The sequence below is a fragment of the Mauremys mutica genome, chromosome 9 (assembly GCF_020497125.1).
Source record: "Mauremys mutica isolate MM-2020 ecotype Southern chromosome 9, ASM2049712v1, whole genome shotgun sequence".
In the NCBI taxonomy this organism is placed as follows: Eukaryota; Metazoa; Chordata; order Testudines; family Geoemydidae; genus Mauremys; species Mauremys mutica.
In genome coordinates, this window is record NC_059080.1 from 23,515,798 (window position 1) to 23,535,544 (window position 19,747).

A 19,747-nucleotide genomic window follows, 5' to 3' on the forward strand; every position below is an offset into this window, starting at 1 on the left:
TTGGAAAGAGTCCAGCAGAGGGCAACGAAAATGTTCAGGGGGCTGGGGCACATGACTTACAAGGAGAGGCTGAGGGAACTGGGCTTGTTTAGTCTGCAGAAGTGAAGAGTGAGTGGGGATTTGATAGCAGCCTTCAACTACCTGAAGGGGGGTTCCAAAGAGGATGGAGCTCAGCTGTTCTCAGTGGTGGCAAATGACAGAACAAGGAGCAATGGTCTCAAGTTGTAGTGGGGGAGGTCTAGTTTGGATATTAGGAAAAACGAGTTCACTAGGAGGGTGGTGAAGCACTGGAATGGGTTATCTAGTGAGGTGGTGGAATCTCCATCCTTAGAGGTTTTTAAGGCCTGGCTTGATAAAGCCCTGGTTGGGATGATTTAATTGGTGTTGGTCCTGCTTTGAGCAGGGGGTTGGACTAGATGACATCCCGAGGGTCTTTTCCAACCCTAATCGTCTATGATTCTATGAACCTTGCTTAGAGAGACTCAATAATGCCCTCAAGACATGCCTGGACTTGTGCTCCCCAAGCACATAGAATGAGAGTATAAAACAGACAGAGTGGACACATACTGGGCCCTTCTCCTGCCCCCACCTATTCTGCAAGCAACCAAGACACTGAGAAGAAGACAAGACTCCAACACAGGAGATTGGCCAGGTTTAAAGAACAAACCTGTATATTAAGGACTGCAATATTCAGTGGAATGATAGAAACTGCTTAATCTAGTTGCTGCCCAGTCTAATAGGGTTTAGAGTTTAGACTGCGTGCTTATATTTTATTTTATTTTGGTAACCACTCTGATTTACTTATAATCACTTAAAATCTTTCTTTATAGTTAATAAATCTGTTTGTTTATTCTACTTGAAACAGTGCGTTTGGTTTGAAGCGTGTCAGAGTCTCCCCTTGGGATAACAAGCCTGTTGCATTTCAATTTCTTTGTTAAATTGACGAACTCATATAAGCTTGCAGTGTCCAGCAGGCATAACTAGACACTGCAAGGTGGAGGTTCCTAGAGCTGTGTCTGGGACCAGAGATATTGGCTAGTGTCATTCAGTTGCAAGTAGCTGGCAGCAGCTTACATGCCAGAGGCTGTGCGTGAACAGCCCAGGAGTGGGGGTTCTCACAGCAGAGCAGGGAAAGGCTGGCTCCCAAAGTCAAGGATTGGGTTAACCTAGCAGATCACTGGTCCAGATAACACCAGACGGGAACGTCACAGCTCCTCATTCCCATCCTAGAGCGGGAGCCGTGACATCATTGTCATGATGGGACCTATCAAGGCTGCCATCTCACTGTGCAGCTCACATACCACTACCCATGAATAAAAAAAGGGATTAATGTTTCCTGACTCCCTTTCCTAGGGTACATCAGAGAACACATTCTTTCTTTGCTCTACATCCTAATCTGCCATTTGCCAGAAAAAAATATTTGGGCTAGACTGCTGGTTGCGGCCAAAATAGATAATAATTTGAAATAAAAAAATGTCAGGACCTGTCCCTGTGGTTTAAAATTCCACTCCCTTGTGTTGGGTGATCAGATGGTTGACTGAAGAACCTGCAAAAGATCCCTTCACAGAATATCAAAACAAATTCATCTGCCCACTCTACCAGTTGGTTTCTCTTGTTCAGTTTTCCACAGTTGGACTTTTTTAGCAGACTCGGGGTTGAAATGACAGGGTGGCTCAATTGTGAGTGAAGATATGTTGAGGGTGTTGGTAGTCAAGAATGAAGTCCCGTGGCAGAGCTGTACAGGGAGCTCAGGGCGAAATAGCAGCGATTGCTACAGGTGGGGTCCATTGAGCTGCGTAGGAGAAGTTTGCACGCTGGCTTGTCTGCATTAGTCTGTTTTATTCAGTATTGCTGTCCCCCTTTTGCCGCAGTCCTTACTCAGGCAGGGCATCCACTGACTGCTATGGAGATACAGTAGGATCAGACATGACATCATCTGAAGTTTGAAGCAGTCATTTTGATTTGAAGAAACCTAGCGAACTAAAACGTTATATGTTTTTTGACTATAAAAATGTAAAATGATTAAAGTGTTCCTGTTCACTGGACTTGAGCTTCCTTAAAAACAGCCTGTTAAACTTAAACGATTCCATAGTTATTTGTGTTTATAGCTTGTCATACAGGTTTTCTTGGCTTGTTCTGCCCCACTAATAATTCTTTGTCCTCCCACACAGTGCTCTTCACTTGCATGTAGCACGATTAGAACTCCAGTGTCTGGAGCTGCTTTATCATTTGCATGGCAGGCAGTGACACTGGGTAACATTTCATAGAATCATAGGACACGAAGGGACCTCGAGAGGTCATCACTCATGGCTGGACTAAGTATTATCTAGACCATCCCTGACAGGTGTTTGTCAACCTGCTCTTAAAAATCTCCAATGATGGAGATTCCACAACCTCCCTAGGCAATTTATTACAGTGCTTAACCACCCATTTGCATTTGAAGTGGAAAATTCTTGGGTCCCCTGATAGTTCCCCTTTTGTTTTCCCAACTCCAAGCTCTCACACTGAGCTAAGCTCTCCTAGCTCCAGCAGGCTGTTGCAATATTTGTCTCAACCAAGCAGAACCATAGTGGCCAGGGCTAACTCGGGGGTTGTGTGCCCCAATGCTGGGGACAGTGTTGATTGAAAGATGTTCCTTCGTTTCCATCAGTTGCATTAGAATGTGCCTCATGCACACATGGCAGTTACCAAAGTCACTCTGCAAGAATAATCAACTACCAGTGACAGATTACTGGATCCTGAAAGCTAATTTGTTGTGTCTTGCTGATGACTTTCCAATGGGAGTAATAGGTTAGGAACACAGAAGCACAGGAATTGCCAAACTGGATCAGAGCAGTTGTCTCATCTAGTGCAATATCTTGTCTCTAACAATGGTCAATACTGGATCTTTCAGAGGAAAGTGTGAGAAACCCTGTAGCAGGCAGTTATATGATAACTGATCCCCGGGAAAATTTCCTCCTGGTAATTAGAGATTGGTATATGCCCTGAAGGATGAGGATTTATATTCCTTCCAAAATTGATTTAATGTTTTTTAGCATTTTACTGTCATAAACACTATTCCAGATGTACTTACAGATTGCTTTGCTTCTGGAGGAAGCTGCTGCATCAGGCACAGCAATAAATGGTGATTGACAGGCTTTTAGTTGAATAATTTCTGCTGCTTGCATGGCTAGCCAGTTGACATTAATCTTTGTTCTCAGATTAGACTAGAGAATTGTTCTCCCTCTTTGCCCTTCACTTTGTAATCTCAGCTAATGAGCCAAGAGGAATCCAGTTATAGTGACAATTATATTATCATTTTCTCTGTGCCATGCTAAAAAGATACAGAGGAAACCCACTAGAAAGAGATGGTGTCTCACTATCACCTGGGGGGAGGCCCTGAGTTGTCATCCCCGTTGCTGACAGCAGAGAGGGCCATAGGGAGATTCTGCATTGCACAAGAGGAAGTCTGTTAGGAAAAGAGGGGTTGGAATCTTCTAGCATCCTTATTGCACAATTTACCTGAACAGTCGTAAGTGCCTTATAAGAGTCCTCCTCTTCTGATCATTTCTTACCTATACCTAATACCAAACTGTGTGGATCAGTTTCTTTTCCAAGGTCTACATTTAAGAGCATTATCTGTTGGCATTGTATCATTGCAGAACTGACTGAAATCACAAGACAGTACAGGCTTTTACGTCAGGGGGCTAAATGGAAAAATAGTCTTTCCAGTGCATTACTGCATCGGAAGTGCAGGGATATGTGGTACCACAGAGGAGTGTTACTCTAATAAATTATGAAATAGCATTTAGCAGAGGATACGGAAACCCTCAAATCTCTGACAGAGAGGAAAGGTGGTCTTGTGAAGTCACTGAGCTGTGACTCAGGAGACCTGGGTTAAAATCCTAGACTTTCTGTGTAACCTCGGGCACGTCATTTAATCCCTCTGTACCTCAGTTCTCTCCTGTAAAACTGTGATGATAATACTTCTTCCGACTCTCCCCCCCACACCCAGTTTTGTCTCTTTTGGTTGTTTAGAGTTCTTCAGGGAAGGGACTGTCTCTTACTATGTGCACAGACACCACTTAGCACTATGGGGCCTGATCTGGGTTGGAACCTCAAGGCATTACTTTAATACAAACAATAAACAATAGTTAACAGCCACTTATCACATGTATAATAGCAACAACTCTTTGACGTCCTCTAGTGCTTTCAAGCCAAAGATCTCAGAACACTTTACAAACATTCATTTAATGTCAGTAACTCCCTAAATTGGGAAAAATCATTGTCTGTGGCTTTGGCTACACTTGCATTTCAAAGCGCTGCCGCGGCAGCGCTTTGAAGCGCTAAGTGTAGTCAAAGCGCCAGCGCTGGGAGAAAACTCTCCCAGCGCTGTCCGTACTCCACCTCCCTGTGGGGAATAACGGACAGCGCTGGGAGCGCGGCTCACAGCGCTGGGGCTTTGACTACACTGGCGCTTTGTAGCGCCGCAATTTGCAGCGCTGCAGAGGGTGTGTTTTCACACCCTGCTGCAGCGCTGCAAATTTGTAAGTGTAGCCAAGCCCGTACGTTTTACAGAGGGAGAGACTGAGACACAGAGAGAAGGAGCGACTTGCCCAAGACCATATACGGATTATTGCCAGTAATTGGAAATTAATATTGTGGTCTTATTACTTATGTTCCCTATAAAATCCAACCTCAGGAAAGGGGTAAAGTATAGACATGGTGTGTGTATACTCTGTTGATACCTCACATGGGCACCATATGCCTTAATGTTAGCATACATGGTGTATGGGGCAGTGTCTTCCTGTTTAATATCAAATTTCTTTTAGAATCCCTTATTCTAGGACCTGTGCGAGCTTGTAACATGTTAAATAGCTGTTACTGTGGGAATAACAAAAAATGGTAGGTGCTCCCTCTGCAGACATAGCAATTAAATGAAAAACCTTGTTGCTAGGTCTTTATTAACACTCTTGGTGAAGCCATTGCACCACTAAGAAGATAAACAATTCGTTCCATAAATTCCATGACTTAGAAACAGGAGATAAATTGTCATTTGCTAAATGGAAAAAAGACAAAGCCATTCCAGAATGAAACCCTACCTTCAAGTTCTTGAGAAGTTTTACAAACAATGGAAAATAGGAAACAAGAACAGTAAAAACTAAGCTATTTAGTTTGTTTTGTTGTTTATTTTTTGTTATTTTTAGTTGTCTGCAAATTTGTCAGTTTTTCTGAAACAGGGAAGGGAATGAATCACCCTAAAAAGAGTTAGAAATAATGCAGAAAAAGGCACATAAATCTGTAAGATCCTTTTTGTATTAAAACCGCTCTTCATTATGTCCTGTGCTTTTTCATTCACGGCTATACTACCATCCCCACATATAAGATCTGTGATCAGAATATCCAGATTTCAGAGTAGCAGCCGTGTTAGTCTGTATCCACAAAAAGAACAGGAGTACTTGTGGCACCTTAGAGACTAACAAATTTATTTGAGCATAAGCTTTCATGGGCTACAGCCCACTTCCTCGGATGCATCCGATGAAGTGGGCTGTAGCCCATGAAAGCTTATGCTCAAACAAATTTGTTAGAATATCCAGAGATTCATGTCTAAGTCATCAATTATTGTACTTCTGTTCTCAAAACTACTTGTAGGGGTGGGAAAACACAAGTTCTGTTCGGACATTAGTAGTACACACACAGGAGATTCCCCAGGTTGGCATCCATCTCTAGAAGATCCATAAGTAAATACATAGTATCTCAGTTATGGCCATCTTCCATCCAGCCAAGGAGGACTGCACAGTAGTCAGTTCAGCCAGGTTTGCTTTCAACTAGGCTGAGACGATGACAGGAAACATGGTCTCTCTCCCACTGTCTGAGCTCACAGGATAAGCAATAATCTTAGCTCCTGGCACTCCGAGGTGTGAGAAGTCTAGGCTGCCCCAGTAAATTAAAAAAAAGGTCAGAAGGCCAAAATGACACAGGCAGCTTATTCTCCCAGTGAAAAAGTAAAAGACAGGTGTGTGAACAATTATCCCTATTATTTGTTTAGTGGTAAAGAAACCACAGCTTCATTATGACACACACATAACAAAAAGACAGCCACAGAGAGTTTTACAATCCAAGGAGAAAAGGGAGAGCCTTCCTTGAATTGAACCCAGCGGTCACAGTGAAAGCACTAGCTCCTGACCACTAGATCGACAATTGACTTGAGATTCAGAGCCCATGGGTCCACTTACACCCAGTGGCAGGAAGGCATACTCTAGCAGAGTTGCATTTTAAAACATGCACAGTTGTATATAATTATATAGCTAGATGAGAGACAGAGAGCTCCCAGCTCTAGGTGGGAGAAGATTGTTCAGTCTCCAAGACCCTTTCATGTTTTGGCCTTTCTACGGCATGCACCAACAAAGAGTGACCATTAGTGACAGCTGGTGATGTTAATATATTTTGAAGTGAACCTATTCCCCTAAGGGACTGGGTTGATACCACTGATTCATTTCAAGTAGACCACTGAAACATCATCAGACTGCAGGTGGCCTGGGAGTAGAAAGCTCTGTATTCCGCTTCCAGTCCCCTGAGCCCTCCTACCGCCTCCCGTGGTATTACCTCACACATACACGCAGAGCCCCACCGATGCTATGTGAGGAAAGCAAGAGCACTTGTAATAGAAAAAACTGCCTCGGATGCTATTCGTGTGTTTGGATTAAAGAAAGGGGTTAGTGCTGTGGTGGTGTCTGGTTAGCCTCAGAAAGTTTTGATAGTGATATATTTGACCCTGGAATGTCCTTGTATGTCTTGAGCAGTTATCTTGTTGCATTTCTTTGCTAATGTCCCTCTTGGGAGCGGCACTTGGCTTTTCTAAGGTTTTGAGCTGTTATTTTAGCAAAGACACTGTAGTTGAGACTAGGGAACTGAGATAGGGAAGGAGCAGGAGCCAAGCTGTGAAGAGGTGGAGCCAGATAGTGCTTTAGATGGAGCTGCCCAGCTGCCCTCAGGCAACTCCTCCAAGGGGCATCGCAGTTTGTGAGCCGCCTTTGGCAAACGCAGGTAGGAAGTTCTGAGTTGGCCCTGAATATCTGTCATGTGGTTCCTGCCGCTCCCAGTTCCACCTTTCTTTCTGCCTATGGTAATATTGGTGAGTTCCAGGGGAGTCCTGTGTGCCCCGCTTCACCATGGGAAAGGAATTGTACAATTGAAAATGAATGTGGCAGGGAAGAGAGTAAGATGTCCACAGGGGCTGTTCTGTTACTCCCCACGTCAATGCCTTGGGAAGCAAAGCTTCCATTCCTGTTTGATTCACACTTACAAGCAGGTCCAGCAGAGAGAGCATGGACTCAGCACCTGGTGCCCTTATCTCTCACACACACATATAATGCTAACTAACCCATTTTCTACTGAGGCTGTATGTTATCCAGCCTTCTCAGTTAACTGCTAGTAAGGGGTTAGTATTGGAGTTCTGAGGCATTTTGCATGGTCTCTGCTTCTGTGGGTTTTTTTTTTTTTACATGTCCTTAAAGCTGATTGATGGGCAAGAGAGCGAGAAGTGGGGGGATGAGAGGGGGAGCTGATGAAAGTTTGTGGTGTGAGGATTGAGTGATATCTCACATGCTGTAGTAATGCACTCCAGACTCATTATGTTTCCATTCTTGGCACCCAAGCACATGGGGTGTTATAACCAAGTGCTAATAAGGGCAGCGACAAGGAGCTTAACTGTATGGTCGTTTTCAGCCCTGTGCTATAGCCTCATGCCAGGCATCATGAGAGAGATGATGATGATTATAACAGAAAGCCTCATCGTGACTCTTACGTGATACCTTGATTACAGGTTGTTGGTGTGATTTTGCTGATGGAGGTCAACAATGTCAGACAAAGAGCACAGTTGTATAATGTTAGGAGGAGGCTCAGGAGGTGGGAAGAAGACTGAGAATTCTTAGTGTGAGCTCAGCAGTCACCTAGGACACGGTAGGCAAGTAACTGACTGCAAGGTGCTCTTGGAATTTGGAGGTTGCTGATGAAACCAGAGGTGTCGCAACCTGTTGTGTGACACCCCCACACCCATGCACTAACAAACTAGCCTGGCCATTTTGGGGCTTTTCTTGTGAAGAAATACCAATATACTGAAGTGTTGTTTGTTTTTTTTCATTCATGCAATAAGAGCAGAGCCGTCCTTACCCATATGCAAAGTACGCCAAATTTCCTGGTGCCTTGTGCAGCTGCGTGCTGCTCCAGCCCCTGCTCCGGCTCTTCGCCAGGACCCCCGCCCCTGCTCCACCCCGACCCACCTCTTCCCACCCCAGCCCCGCCCCCACTCCACTGAGGACTCCAGAAGTGGTCGGGCTGGGAGCCAGGGGAGCAGAGTAGGCTGGGGCTGGTCACTCCACTTCCTGCAGGAAGTGGCCAGCCCCCACCCTCCAATCCCCCACGGAGGCCTGGGACCAGGCTCCCCTGCCCTGCTCTCCCCCATGTAGGCCTGGGGCAGGGCCCCACACAGCCCCCCCATGGGGGTGGGCTGCATTGGGCACCAAAATAGCTAGGGACAGCCCTGAACGAAAGTGAATCCTTTGATAAAGCTGTTGGGTTAGACTTACGCTTAGATGGATCAAAAGGTTGGCTCCTTGAGCAGTACTGAAAGCCGAAGTTTGTGGGATTTCAGGGAAAACCACTATCGGTAGAATTTGGACAGGTACAATTTTCCATGACTCCACAACATCAGATTACATTGGGTGTATGGCGTCTTCCTTTGCTGAGGCTAATCCGGGTTTGGGTGCTCAGAGTCTGAAGTGCATTGGGTAAATCTTGATCTACTAAATGTGTCCAGACTTGACAAGAAAGCAAAATGTGAAGCAACAGATAATACGTTGCAACTGAGGGAAAGTTAATTCTCGGTGTGTCTTGAGATTGAGACATCAAGGATGATAAGGTAGAAGCAGGTTAAATATTACCATTTACAACTACTTTCCTTCCCTCTGAATTCGAAGAATAGTGCTTTTAAGATGCTAGCTGTAAATGACAATAAATAATGGCCTCTCAGCTCTCTGCAGGTGTTCATAAACTCACTGCTTCACAGGAAATCCCACATTAAGCAAGGCCAGTTAGAAGATGGGTTCAGTTAAAAATACTGCATTATGCTGCACAAACAACATATTCAGCCCCTAGGGATGTGGGAGAACTTTGCATCACTGAGCAGTTACTTTCCTGCCATGTTGCTCACAGAATCCAGCCCTCAGTCCCAACATTAGTAGCTATAGCTCATGGTCTGAAGGGCAGGTTAAAGTAAGTGGGTGGAATAAATCATTTCTAATATAAAATGCACTGTAAGCAGAAGGATAAATATGTAGGGACAGGCAGTGCCTGGGGACGTATTCCACAAGCCATAGAATAAAGACATGCATTTATATCAAAGGAATTGTATTGGCTTTAAGGGATATGACTTGGATATCCTAATGCTCCAATGAGAACGCAGAATGTTGGAGCTGTGGGAATGAAAAGGCACATGACACTATATGGTATAGATACCACAAAGCACCCGAGGAATGAGTGCAAGCTGTTTGAGTGTGGGGCAGTTTGCTTGTACTGAATCTCTCTTGCTTGTTGGTAGTTCGTTGCTATCTCTAAGCAGGGCTGCCCAGGGGTGGAGCAAATGGGGCAATTTGCCCCGGGCCCTGCAGGGGCCCCCATGAGAATATAGTATTCTATAGTATTGCAACTTTTTTTTTATGGAAGGGGCCCTGGAAATAGCTTTGTCCCAGGCCCCCCGAATCCTCTGGGCGGCCCTGTCTCTAAGAAGTATCTTTGTAGTCCTACAGTGTGTTTCCTATCACCTGTTTCACATACCTTTATAGACAGGCCATTTTACTAAGAGTCAAGAATAGACTCGAGAGACAAATTCTGCAGCCCTCTCGCAAGCAGCATTTGGCACACAGTGATTAGTAGGATGGAAAGACCTATTAGATCTCATTCAGGTCATCCCCAGTTAGCGCAGGTTTGTTCTCCACAGTCTGTTTCCTAGTGTTGTGTTCAGTCTAGCTTTAAATGTGCTGTTCAAATGCAACGTCTACCATGTGGGCTGATAATTCTGTCACTGAAAATCAACAGGCCCACAACACATCTAGGCTGAGTCAGCTACATGTCTTCATATGCACCGGGCCCCATAGCAATAAAGAGTTAATGGAAAAAATGGAAGTGGCAAATGTTTGGTGTGTTGGTGGTGCTGAGGAACCACAGGAATGTGGTATAACTGTTAACTCAACCTAAGGCTGCAGGGAGAAGACCCAGCCAGATCGTTTCCCTTCCTGTGACCACAATATTTCACAGAGGTTGAGGAAGTAACACAGGAGATGCACAGCTGTTGCCTCATTCTATCCCAGTTCTTTGGTTATCTTTTGGTTACTTTTTTTTTTATTCTTATAAATTTGCTGATTGCTAATGACGTTCTGCACAAGACAAAATACAGACTCTCTGTCATCCAAAGAGCTTACAGTCTAAAAGACAGCATTGAAAGTGGGCCTTTAGACAAATACCTGATGTCATGTATCTTCAGGCGGGACACCCAAAGAAAGGGGCCGTTTTAGTACAGCAAAATCAGTTTACATATATATTTTGCTGCTGGCCAATTCCCGTAAAAATTCCCATATCTAGCAACAAAGATTGCTAACATAGTAAGTGAAGAATCATGTTTAGAATTCTCAATAGCAAGTTAACAGAAAGCATCACTGCTCCACTGGGAGGAGATGGGATCCACGCCAATCTGATTTAGATTTTATCAGAAAGCAGCTCCATCTGTCCAGTGTCCTGATGGAGATACAGATTGTGTTTGCCTTTCCAGCAGCTCTCCTTTCTGTGGAGGAATGATCACAGTTCCCAAGGCCCTAGTGGGATGGCTAATGGGAGGTAATTGCACTGCCCTCTTGGGTTTCCATTTTCAGATTTCATTCTCCAGATCAGAGATGTTTCATCAAGACAATATGGCATTTGGATCTCGTAACATTACATCGTGCTGGCCCCCAAACTGTATTGCTGCCACAACATCCCATGCAATCTGCTTGCCAGATGCGGGAAAGACCATTTCAAATCAGGAATGTCCTGCAGAAACTGTCAATGCTAGGAGCCCTTTCTTGCTCAAAATGGTATCCTTTCTGTTTAATATGCATCCTTCTTATGCAGAGGCTTTCAGCCTCCAAAATGAGCTGCAGTGCTCTGAAAACTAGATTCTTTTTAGAAGACCCACACAAAACTAAACTAGGAATGTGAATTTTCAAAACTCCCATTGAGTTCAGTGGGAACAGCGTCAGGCCCATACAGCGATGCTATGGGAAAACATGAGAGCTTGTCCTGATTGTACTGTACCTTCTGACTGATCTGTGGAGATGCAGGAACCATTGTCCATCTGCTTTTTCTTTAATGTCTCTAGGTAAACAGAAATACCTGTGTGCCAGCCGGAATGACTGCACCATCGATAAATTCAGAAGAAAAAACTGCCCTTCCTGTCGCCTGCGAAAGTGCTATGAAGCAGGGATGACCCTGGGAGGTAGTGTGTGCTCAGTAGCAGCCTTTGATGCTTTCATATGCACCTGTATGATTTATATATGGACCGCACACCTGTGGCGCTTTTTTAGATCTCTCCCTAGATTAAGCTATTGGCACCTCTGACCATAGAAACTGTACATTGCCCTGCACTAAATTCTTGCAATTAACTGATAAGCGTATTATGGACACAATGCACTCTTTTTACAGATCTCTTCTTCCAGTTACCCCTGCAGGATCTCTGACGTGTGAGATACATGCCACTGACACCACCTAGGCCCATCTGGCCCATTGGGAGTAGCATGCAGCCCTAAAGTTTAAAGATAACAAGTAGTCCCATGTCATGGCAGGCAACGGGTTAAGAGGACTCAATTGTTTTATAAAGCTGGGCAGTAGGGCCTCTTTAATCCATGCTTTGCCAGTCTGTAACCCACACAAATAATGGTTCTCGCTCTCCCCACCTCTGACAAAGATTTAACAGAAGAGTGCCATATCTTGTATTACTGAGCTTTCATTGTTTTCCCCAAAATTTCTGCAGCCCACGCTTGTGGATTATAAAAGTTATCATAACACTTACGTATTGTCAAAGTCAATTATTGTTATTGCAGCTTGTAATTGCAGACCCCTCGCTCTTGTTTTATATTGTATTTGTTCTCACTAATTGACCAAGTTCAGTCCTCCCCAAAAGGGCCTTCCCCATCCCTAGTGGACTATGTTGAAGTTGTACTGTGGTTGCCTTTGAATAACAGGAAATATTTTCACAGACTTCTCTTGGAGGGACTTTTCCCCTACTGCCATTTAACCTTTCTATGCCAAAACATTTTTTATCTCCTGGTCTTTTAAAAGCTATTCATAATATGGGCATTTTATTGTTTAGTCTGGATGTGAAGTGGTTTGACATGCATGGGTTATGATCATTTAATAGCTCTGGTCTTTTAAGTGGACTGATCCTTTAAAAGGTGCAGTAAATATGGAAGGACTCTAGGCTCCAATTTAATTCTTTCTCATTTCACAGCTCTCCCCTTTGCAGTTGTATAATTCTCCAACTACTTTGCTGACTCCCTAATGTGCCTTCCTAAAATCTCTTTGAATCCTGAGAAGCTCTAGCTAATTAGTGACCTTTCCTCCTTCTTTAAAATAACCATCCGGGTGAGATGATAGTTATGTGTGAGCCGTAATTGTGGTGCTTGCACCTTGTTATTAGTTATGTATTAGTCTGGAAAATAAAAGAATGAGTCACTAAAATATTGGCTTTTCCTTAACCCCACTGGGGCTGATTCACATTGGTGTGTGCTGAAGCCAGCTGTTGCGGAATTGTATCATTAATGCTTTCATTTGAGGTGTCAAATGTATTGCTTGTCGATTGTGTTTATTTTCTGCAACATGATGGATACAGATTAATCCCATATAGAGAGCAATAAAGCTTAGTCCTTTTCATCTTCAGAGTGCTTTATAAACACATCCAACAGGTCTACACTACAGGCCTATATTGGTATAACTACAGTCCTTAGGGGTGTGAAAAATCTACACCCCTAAGCGACATAGTTGTACAGACTTAGCCATACCCCCCATCATGTGTAGACAGCACTATGCTGGTGGTAGAGTTTCTCCTGTCAACACAGCTACTGCCTCTCGGAGAAGTGGATTAACTATGCCTATGAGAGAAGCTTTTCCATCAGCATAGGGGCGTCTTCACTAACGTATTACAAGGGCACAGCTATACCAGCGCAGCTGTTACACTGTACGTCCTGTGCCCTGGCCATGGAAGTAGTAGCATCCTGATTTTACAGCAGCAAAGAATCCTGTGGCACCTTATAGACTAACAGAAGTTTTGCAGCATGAGCTTTCGTGGGTGAATGCCCACTTCGTCGGATGCAAGAGTGGAAATTTCCAGGGGCAGGTAAATATAAGCAAGCAAGAAACAAGCTAGAGATAACGAGGTTAGATCAATCAGGGAGGATGAGGCCCTGTTCTAGCAGTTGAGGTGTGAAAACCAAGGGAGGAGAAACTGGTTCTGTAGTTGGCAAGCCATTCACAGTCTTTGTTTAATCCTAAACTGATGGTGTCAAATTTGCAAATGAACTGAAGCTCAGCAGTTTCTCTTAGAAGTCTGGTCCTAAAGTTTTTTTGCTGGAGGATGGCCACCTTAAGATCTGCTATTGTGTGGCCAGGGAGGTTGAAGTGTTCTCCTACAGGTTTTTGTATATTGCCATTCCTAATATCTGATTTGTGTCCATTTATCCTTTTCCTTAGAGACTGTCCAGTTTGGCCGATGTACATAGCAGAAGGGCATTGCTGGCATATGATGGTATATATTACATTGGTGGATGTGCAGGTGAATGAACCAGTGATGGTGTGGCTGATCTGGTTAGGTCCTGTGATGGTGTTGCTGGTGTAGATATGTGGGCAGAGTTGGCAATCTATCCAACCACACACTCAGCCCAGAAGAACAGTCTGTCCTGTCTCGGGGACTCTCCTTCTGCCCTGCCACCCCCACCAACATGATACAGTTGTGCGGCGATCTGGAAGCCTACTTTCGCTGTCTCCGACTCAAAGAATACTTTCAGGACAACACTGAACATCGCACTGATACACAGTTACCCTCCCACCAACAGCACAAGAAGAAGAACTCCACATGGACTCCTCCTGAGGTTCGAAATGACAGTCTGGACCTATACATTGATTGCTTCCGCCGACGTGCACAGACAGAAATTGTGGAAAAACAACATCACTTGCCTCACAACCTAAGTCGCGCAGAACGCAATGCCATCCACAGCCTCAGAAACCATCCTGACATTATAATCAAAGAGGCTGATAAAGGAGGTGCTGTTGTCATCATGAACAGGTCTGACTACCAAAAGGAGGCCGCCAGACAACTCTCCAATACCAAATTTTACAGGCTACTTCCCTCAGATCCCACTGAGGAATACACTAAGAAACTGCACCATCTACTCAGGACACTCCCTACACTAACACCAGAACAAATCAACATACCCTTAGAGCCCCGACCAGGGTTATTCTATCTACTACCCAAGATCCACAAACCCGGAAATCCTGGATGCCCCATCATCTCGGGCATTGGAACTCTCACTGAAGGACTGTCTGGATATGTGGACTCTCTGCTCAGACCCTACGCCACCAGCACTCCCAGCTATCTCCGTGACACTACTGATTTCCTGAGGAAACTACAATGCATTGGTGACCTTCCAGAAAACACCATCCTAGCCACCATGGATGTAGAGGCTCTCTACACAAACATCCCACACACTGATGGAATACAAGCTGTCAAGAACAGTATCCCTGATGATGCCACAGCACAACTGGTTGCTGAGCTCTGTGCCTTTATCCTCACACACAACTATTTCAAATTTGATGACAATATATATCTCCAGATCAGTGGCACCGCTATGGGCACCCGCATGGCCCCACAATATGCCAATATTTTTATGGCCGACCTGGAACAACGCTTCCTCAGCTCCCGTCCACTCACACCCCTTCTCTACCTATGCTACATTGATGACATCTTCATCATCTGGACCCATGGGAAGGAGACTCTGGAAAAATTCCACCACGATTTCAACAGCTTCCACCCCTCCATCAACCTCAGCCTGGACCAATCTACACGGGAGGTCCACTTCCTAGACACCACGGTGCTAATAAGTGATGGTCACATTAACACCACCCTATACTGAAAACCTACCGACCTCTATGCCTACCTTCATGCCTCCAGCTTCCATCCCGGACACACCACAAGATCCATTGTCTACAGCCAAGCACTGAGGTACAACCGTATCTGCTCTAGCCCCGCAGACAGAGACCAACACCTAGAAAATCTCCACCAAGCATTCTGAAAACTACAGTACCCGCACGAGGAAATAAGGAAACAGATCAACAGAGCCAGACGTGTACCCAGAAGCCTCCTACTGCAAGACAAACCCAAGAAAGAAACCAACAGGACTCCACTGGCCATCACATACAGTCCCCAGCTAAAGCCCCTCCAATGCATCATCAGGGATCTACAACCCATCCTGGACAATGATCCCACACTTTCACAGGCCTTGGGTGGCAGGCCAGTCCTCGCCCACAGACAGCCTGCCAACCTGAAGCATATTCTCACCAGTAACTGCACACCGCACCATAGTAACTCTAGCTCAGGAACCAATCCATGCAACAAACCTCGATGCCAACTCTGCCCACATATCTACACCAGCAACACCATCACAGAACCTAACCAGATCAGCCACACCATCACCGGTTCATTCACCTGCACATCCACCAATGTAATATATACCATCATATGCCAGCAATGCCCTTCTGCTATGTACATCGGCCAAACTGGACAGTCTCTAAGGAAAAGGATAAATGGACACAAATCAGATATTAGGAATGGCAATATACAAAAACCTGTAGGAGAACACTTCAACCTCCCTGGCCACACAATAGCAGATCTTAAGGTGGCCATCCTCCAGCAAAAAAACTTTAGGACCAGACTTCTAAGAGAAACTGCTGAGCTTCAGTTCATTTGCAAATTTGACACCATCAGTTTAGGATTAAACAAAGACTGTGAATGGCTTGCCAACTACAGAACCAGTTTCTCCTCCCTTGGTTTTCACACCTCAACTGCTAGAACAGGGCCTCATGCTCCCTGATTGATCTAACCTCGTTATCTCTAGCTTGCTTCTTGCTTGCTTATATTTACCTGCCCCTGGAAATTTCCACTCTTGCATCCGACGAAGTGGGCATTCACCCACGAAAGCTCATGCTGCAAAACATCTGTTAGTCTATAAGGTGCCACAGGATTCTTTGCTGCTTTTACAGAACCAGACTAACACGGCTACCTCTCTGATACCTGATTTTACAGGTAGGAAAACAGGCATAGAGAAATGAAGGGTCTCACAATAAGGCAGAGTCAGAGTTAGTTGAGAACTCCCATATTACTGGTTCTCTGATCTGTGCTTGACATCATCACTTGGTCAATAAGGGGAGAGCGAGTGTTTGTTTTTCAATAAACAGCTTGAACCCTGGCTTCCCCTGTGGCTGCCTGATCACATTTCACTTGAACATTTGTGGAAAGGCCTGAAGTTAATTAAAAGTCACAGAGTTGTAGAGTTCTCCGTCCACATCAGCGGTTTTCTTTGCGGGCCTTTAAGCTTTTGTGTTCACTAGTGGAAAAAAAGGTGTGGTCTTATCTCAAGTTAGCTAACACAAGGTCAAATTCTAGTGAAAACAAGGCAGTTCGTAGCTTTCAGCAGCGTTAGCGGGTGAAGGTAAGCCCTAGACTCCCCTATGGTCTCTAAGGGTATGTCTACAGGGCTGTGTGTCAGAGCCCAGGTCAACTGACTCAAGCACACTGGTCTCACTCTATGGGGCTAAAAATAGCAGTGTAGACATTCTCACTTGGGCTGGAGCCAAGGCTCTGAGACCCAGTCTGAGCAAGAACATCTCCATTGCTATTTTTAGTCCATAGTATGAGCCTGAGTCTACTGACCCAGGCTCTGAGACTTGCTACCACTGGCCTTTTTTTTTTTTTTTCAGTGTAAATGTATCCTAACTTGACCTGCTCACCCTTGTGAAAGCTACAGACTGCCTTGTCTTTACTAGGAATTTACTCCATGTTAGTTAACTCGAGCTGAGAACACACCTCTTTCCTAGAAGAGAACATCTTTTTATTTTCCCTGTGTCGGCTGGTGGAAACATTAGATCAGAAAAAAGGGGGTCAGAGCGGCTACAGTCCACTCTCCCTGGTGTGTCACCCTGGCATTCCTGATGTTCCATTGGGTTGTTAGCACTTCAGAGGGGGCCATGCTGGATCCAAGTGTCACCTGCCATACCAGGTATGTGAGTTAGCAGCAAAGCAAGTACTACAAATCCCCACAAAAACTTCTAAGTGCACTGAAATGTGCAGCTCAGCGGGGCCAACAAAAATGTCCTTAGAATATCACAGAGGAGACACTGTATTAAGCAGATGTTTTTAAAACTCAGGCTGATGCCCCATAACTAACTGGGGGCATCACAGGAAATACGAAGGCTTCTTTTGCTGCAGTTGGCTTGTTTCCAGGTCACCATGCTCCTCTTGGAGTGTGCAAGCAGCTATCGTTTAATGAAGAAACGAATCCCAATAGACAAGCCATTTCTGGGTCAGTAAATACCAGGAAGAGAGAGAGAGAAGTCCTGTTTCCTCTGCCTTTTCTGTCTGCTCCGATTGCTGAGTTGGTAGTTAATATATCTCTTCAAGGCTGTGTTGTTACACTAATCACTTAATTTTTTGGTTCTACCTGAAGGCGCCATATGGGGAGGCTACATCAGTATTTGGAGTAGCTCATGTTAATCACGTAGCCAGTTAACAGAGTCAGTGTACCAGTTAGTAACTAGTAAAAGGGTAAATGGGCCTGGTAGGAACCCAGGTGATATTTAGTTTCATGAAACATCTGGAATGTTTTATTTTAAGTTCTGAGATTTAACTAACTTTTTGTTTGCATTTCAAGAAACATTCCTTCCCTTAATTTAAACTCTTGTTAATCCAGGGAAATTTAATAAAAACTGTGGGGGCCAGATTTTCAGTTACACCAAAGCACCTTTACACCACTCACTCCCACTTTCGGGTGACTTTATACCGCCCGAGTGATGTAAAAGGCCTAGTGTAAATGAATATCTGGTTCTGTCTTTTTGACTAACTGAAAGTCTGTGCAGGGTAAGGTCCATGTTTGAAAGTCATTTTTGCCAGGTCTCCAGGCCAACTACCATAGAAGAATAAAAGATGAAAAACATACGATGCAGCTTTGTCAAAGCCAACTCGAAACCAAACTTTCAAAGTCTGAGGTTTGAAATCTAGACTCTGTAGCTTAATTGGCCAAACCTACTCTCTTTTACAAGTAGGCACTTTACCAACCTCAACTACCACATTTCCATGTACAAGTATCAACATGCCCAAGTGCTGCCAAGTTTCCTCTCAGATTTATACTCTTTATTTGTTAAAATACTTTTATTTAAAAGTACCATTAATGACTCATCTGTGGTGAACTTTGATGTATATTTGATGTGAGCAGGGGGCAGAAAATACCCTGAAACTGGGCTGATGGAACATCTAACAGCCAGAGCAAGGGAGTTGCCAGTTAAGCTACCTATGGTATAATATAATGAAAATGAAAGAGACTGGCAGCATTAAACACAGCACAAAATGAGGTGTGGGAGCCTTCATTAATGATTGTTAGCTACATAAACACGTTAATTTCACAGTGTTTTCCATTGCTGAGCTGGATAATATATGATGGGGATTGTTAGGCTGCTGTGAAATAGTCAAGGAACTTGTCAGTGAAAAGGCTCAGTTTTGTTGGTCTCTAGGGAGCAATGATTTAGACTAGTTTTTTTCCCCATCTCCAAGATTATTCTAACCACTCCCCTCTCCCCATCATGCACACACACTCAGTAGAGCAGTAAGTGCCCTCCCTGACCCTTCCATGTTTACACCAGCAAATAGTGCATTTGAAAAAATGGTAATAACACAATGAGGGGAAGATCAGAGGCAAGCAATCAGCCCAACCCTCACCATCCATTCCTTCCAGACAAGAAGTAGGGAAAATAAATTGCCGAATGTAAACACGCTCTCTCGCTCTCATGCTCTCTCACTGCTGGATTAGCGCACAAGGTCTGGCTAGCTGTTCAATCACACTGTGCCAGGTGGGGGAGAGGCAGGCTACATAACCTGAAAGCTGGCTCTTTCATAGATTAATATGTCCAATAGACCGTGACTCTTTCACAATCAAGCATCACTGTATGAGCAAGATGTGGGAGAGACCCAAAGTGCAGGAAGTAAAAATGGATGGGTTCTGCCTCACCTGATATAAGAAAAACCAACAGTCCTTGTAAGGTGAAAACATACCTCGGTGAGCTGTTCAGAACATTCAGCTGTTTTGAATTTGTCATTCAAAGCTCAGTTCTGCTCCAAAATGTGATTGTAAAAATGGAATAGTGGGGCTCTCTTTTTTGTCTCTGTGAGTCCAGATCAAATTTGCTCTTTTACAAGTAGAAGACGAGGGGGTTGTTTTTACTGTCTTCCAACTCTGGAAACACTTTGGTGCCTGTGAGTCAAGCTGAGGTTTTTCCTGCTCACTCTTTGGCAACAAGGGACATTTCGTAGTCAGAACTTCACTATCAATTTCAGTTGATAGCATACAGTTCAGAATGGAATGCTGCTTGTTCCTCCAGAGTTTAGTTGAATATGAAGGGCTAACAGAAGTAAGACCCA

The 19,747-nt window shown here is 44.4% G+C and overlaps 1 protein-coding gene across 1 annotated transcript in view; it reads left to right on the forward strand.

Moving 5' to 3' along the window:
• The window catches only part of AR (androgen receptor), a 109,218-nt gene that overhangs the window by 57,939 nt on the left and 31,532 nt on the right, over positions 1-19,747 (forward strand). The window contains exon 3 of the mRNA XM_045030278.1: positions 11,390-11,506. Coding sequence (XP_044886213.1) covers positions 11,390-11,506 — 117 coding nt within the window. The remainder of the gene's footprint in view (positions 1-11,389; positions 11,507-19,747) is intronic.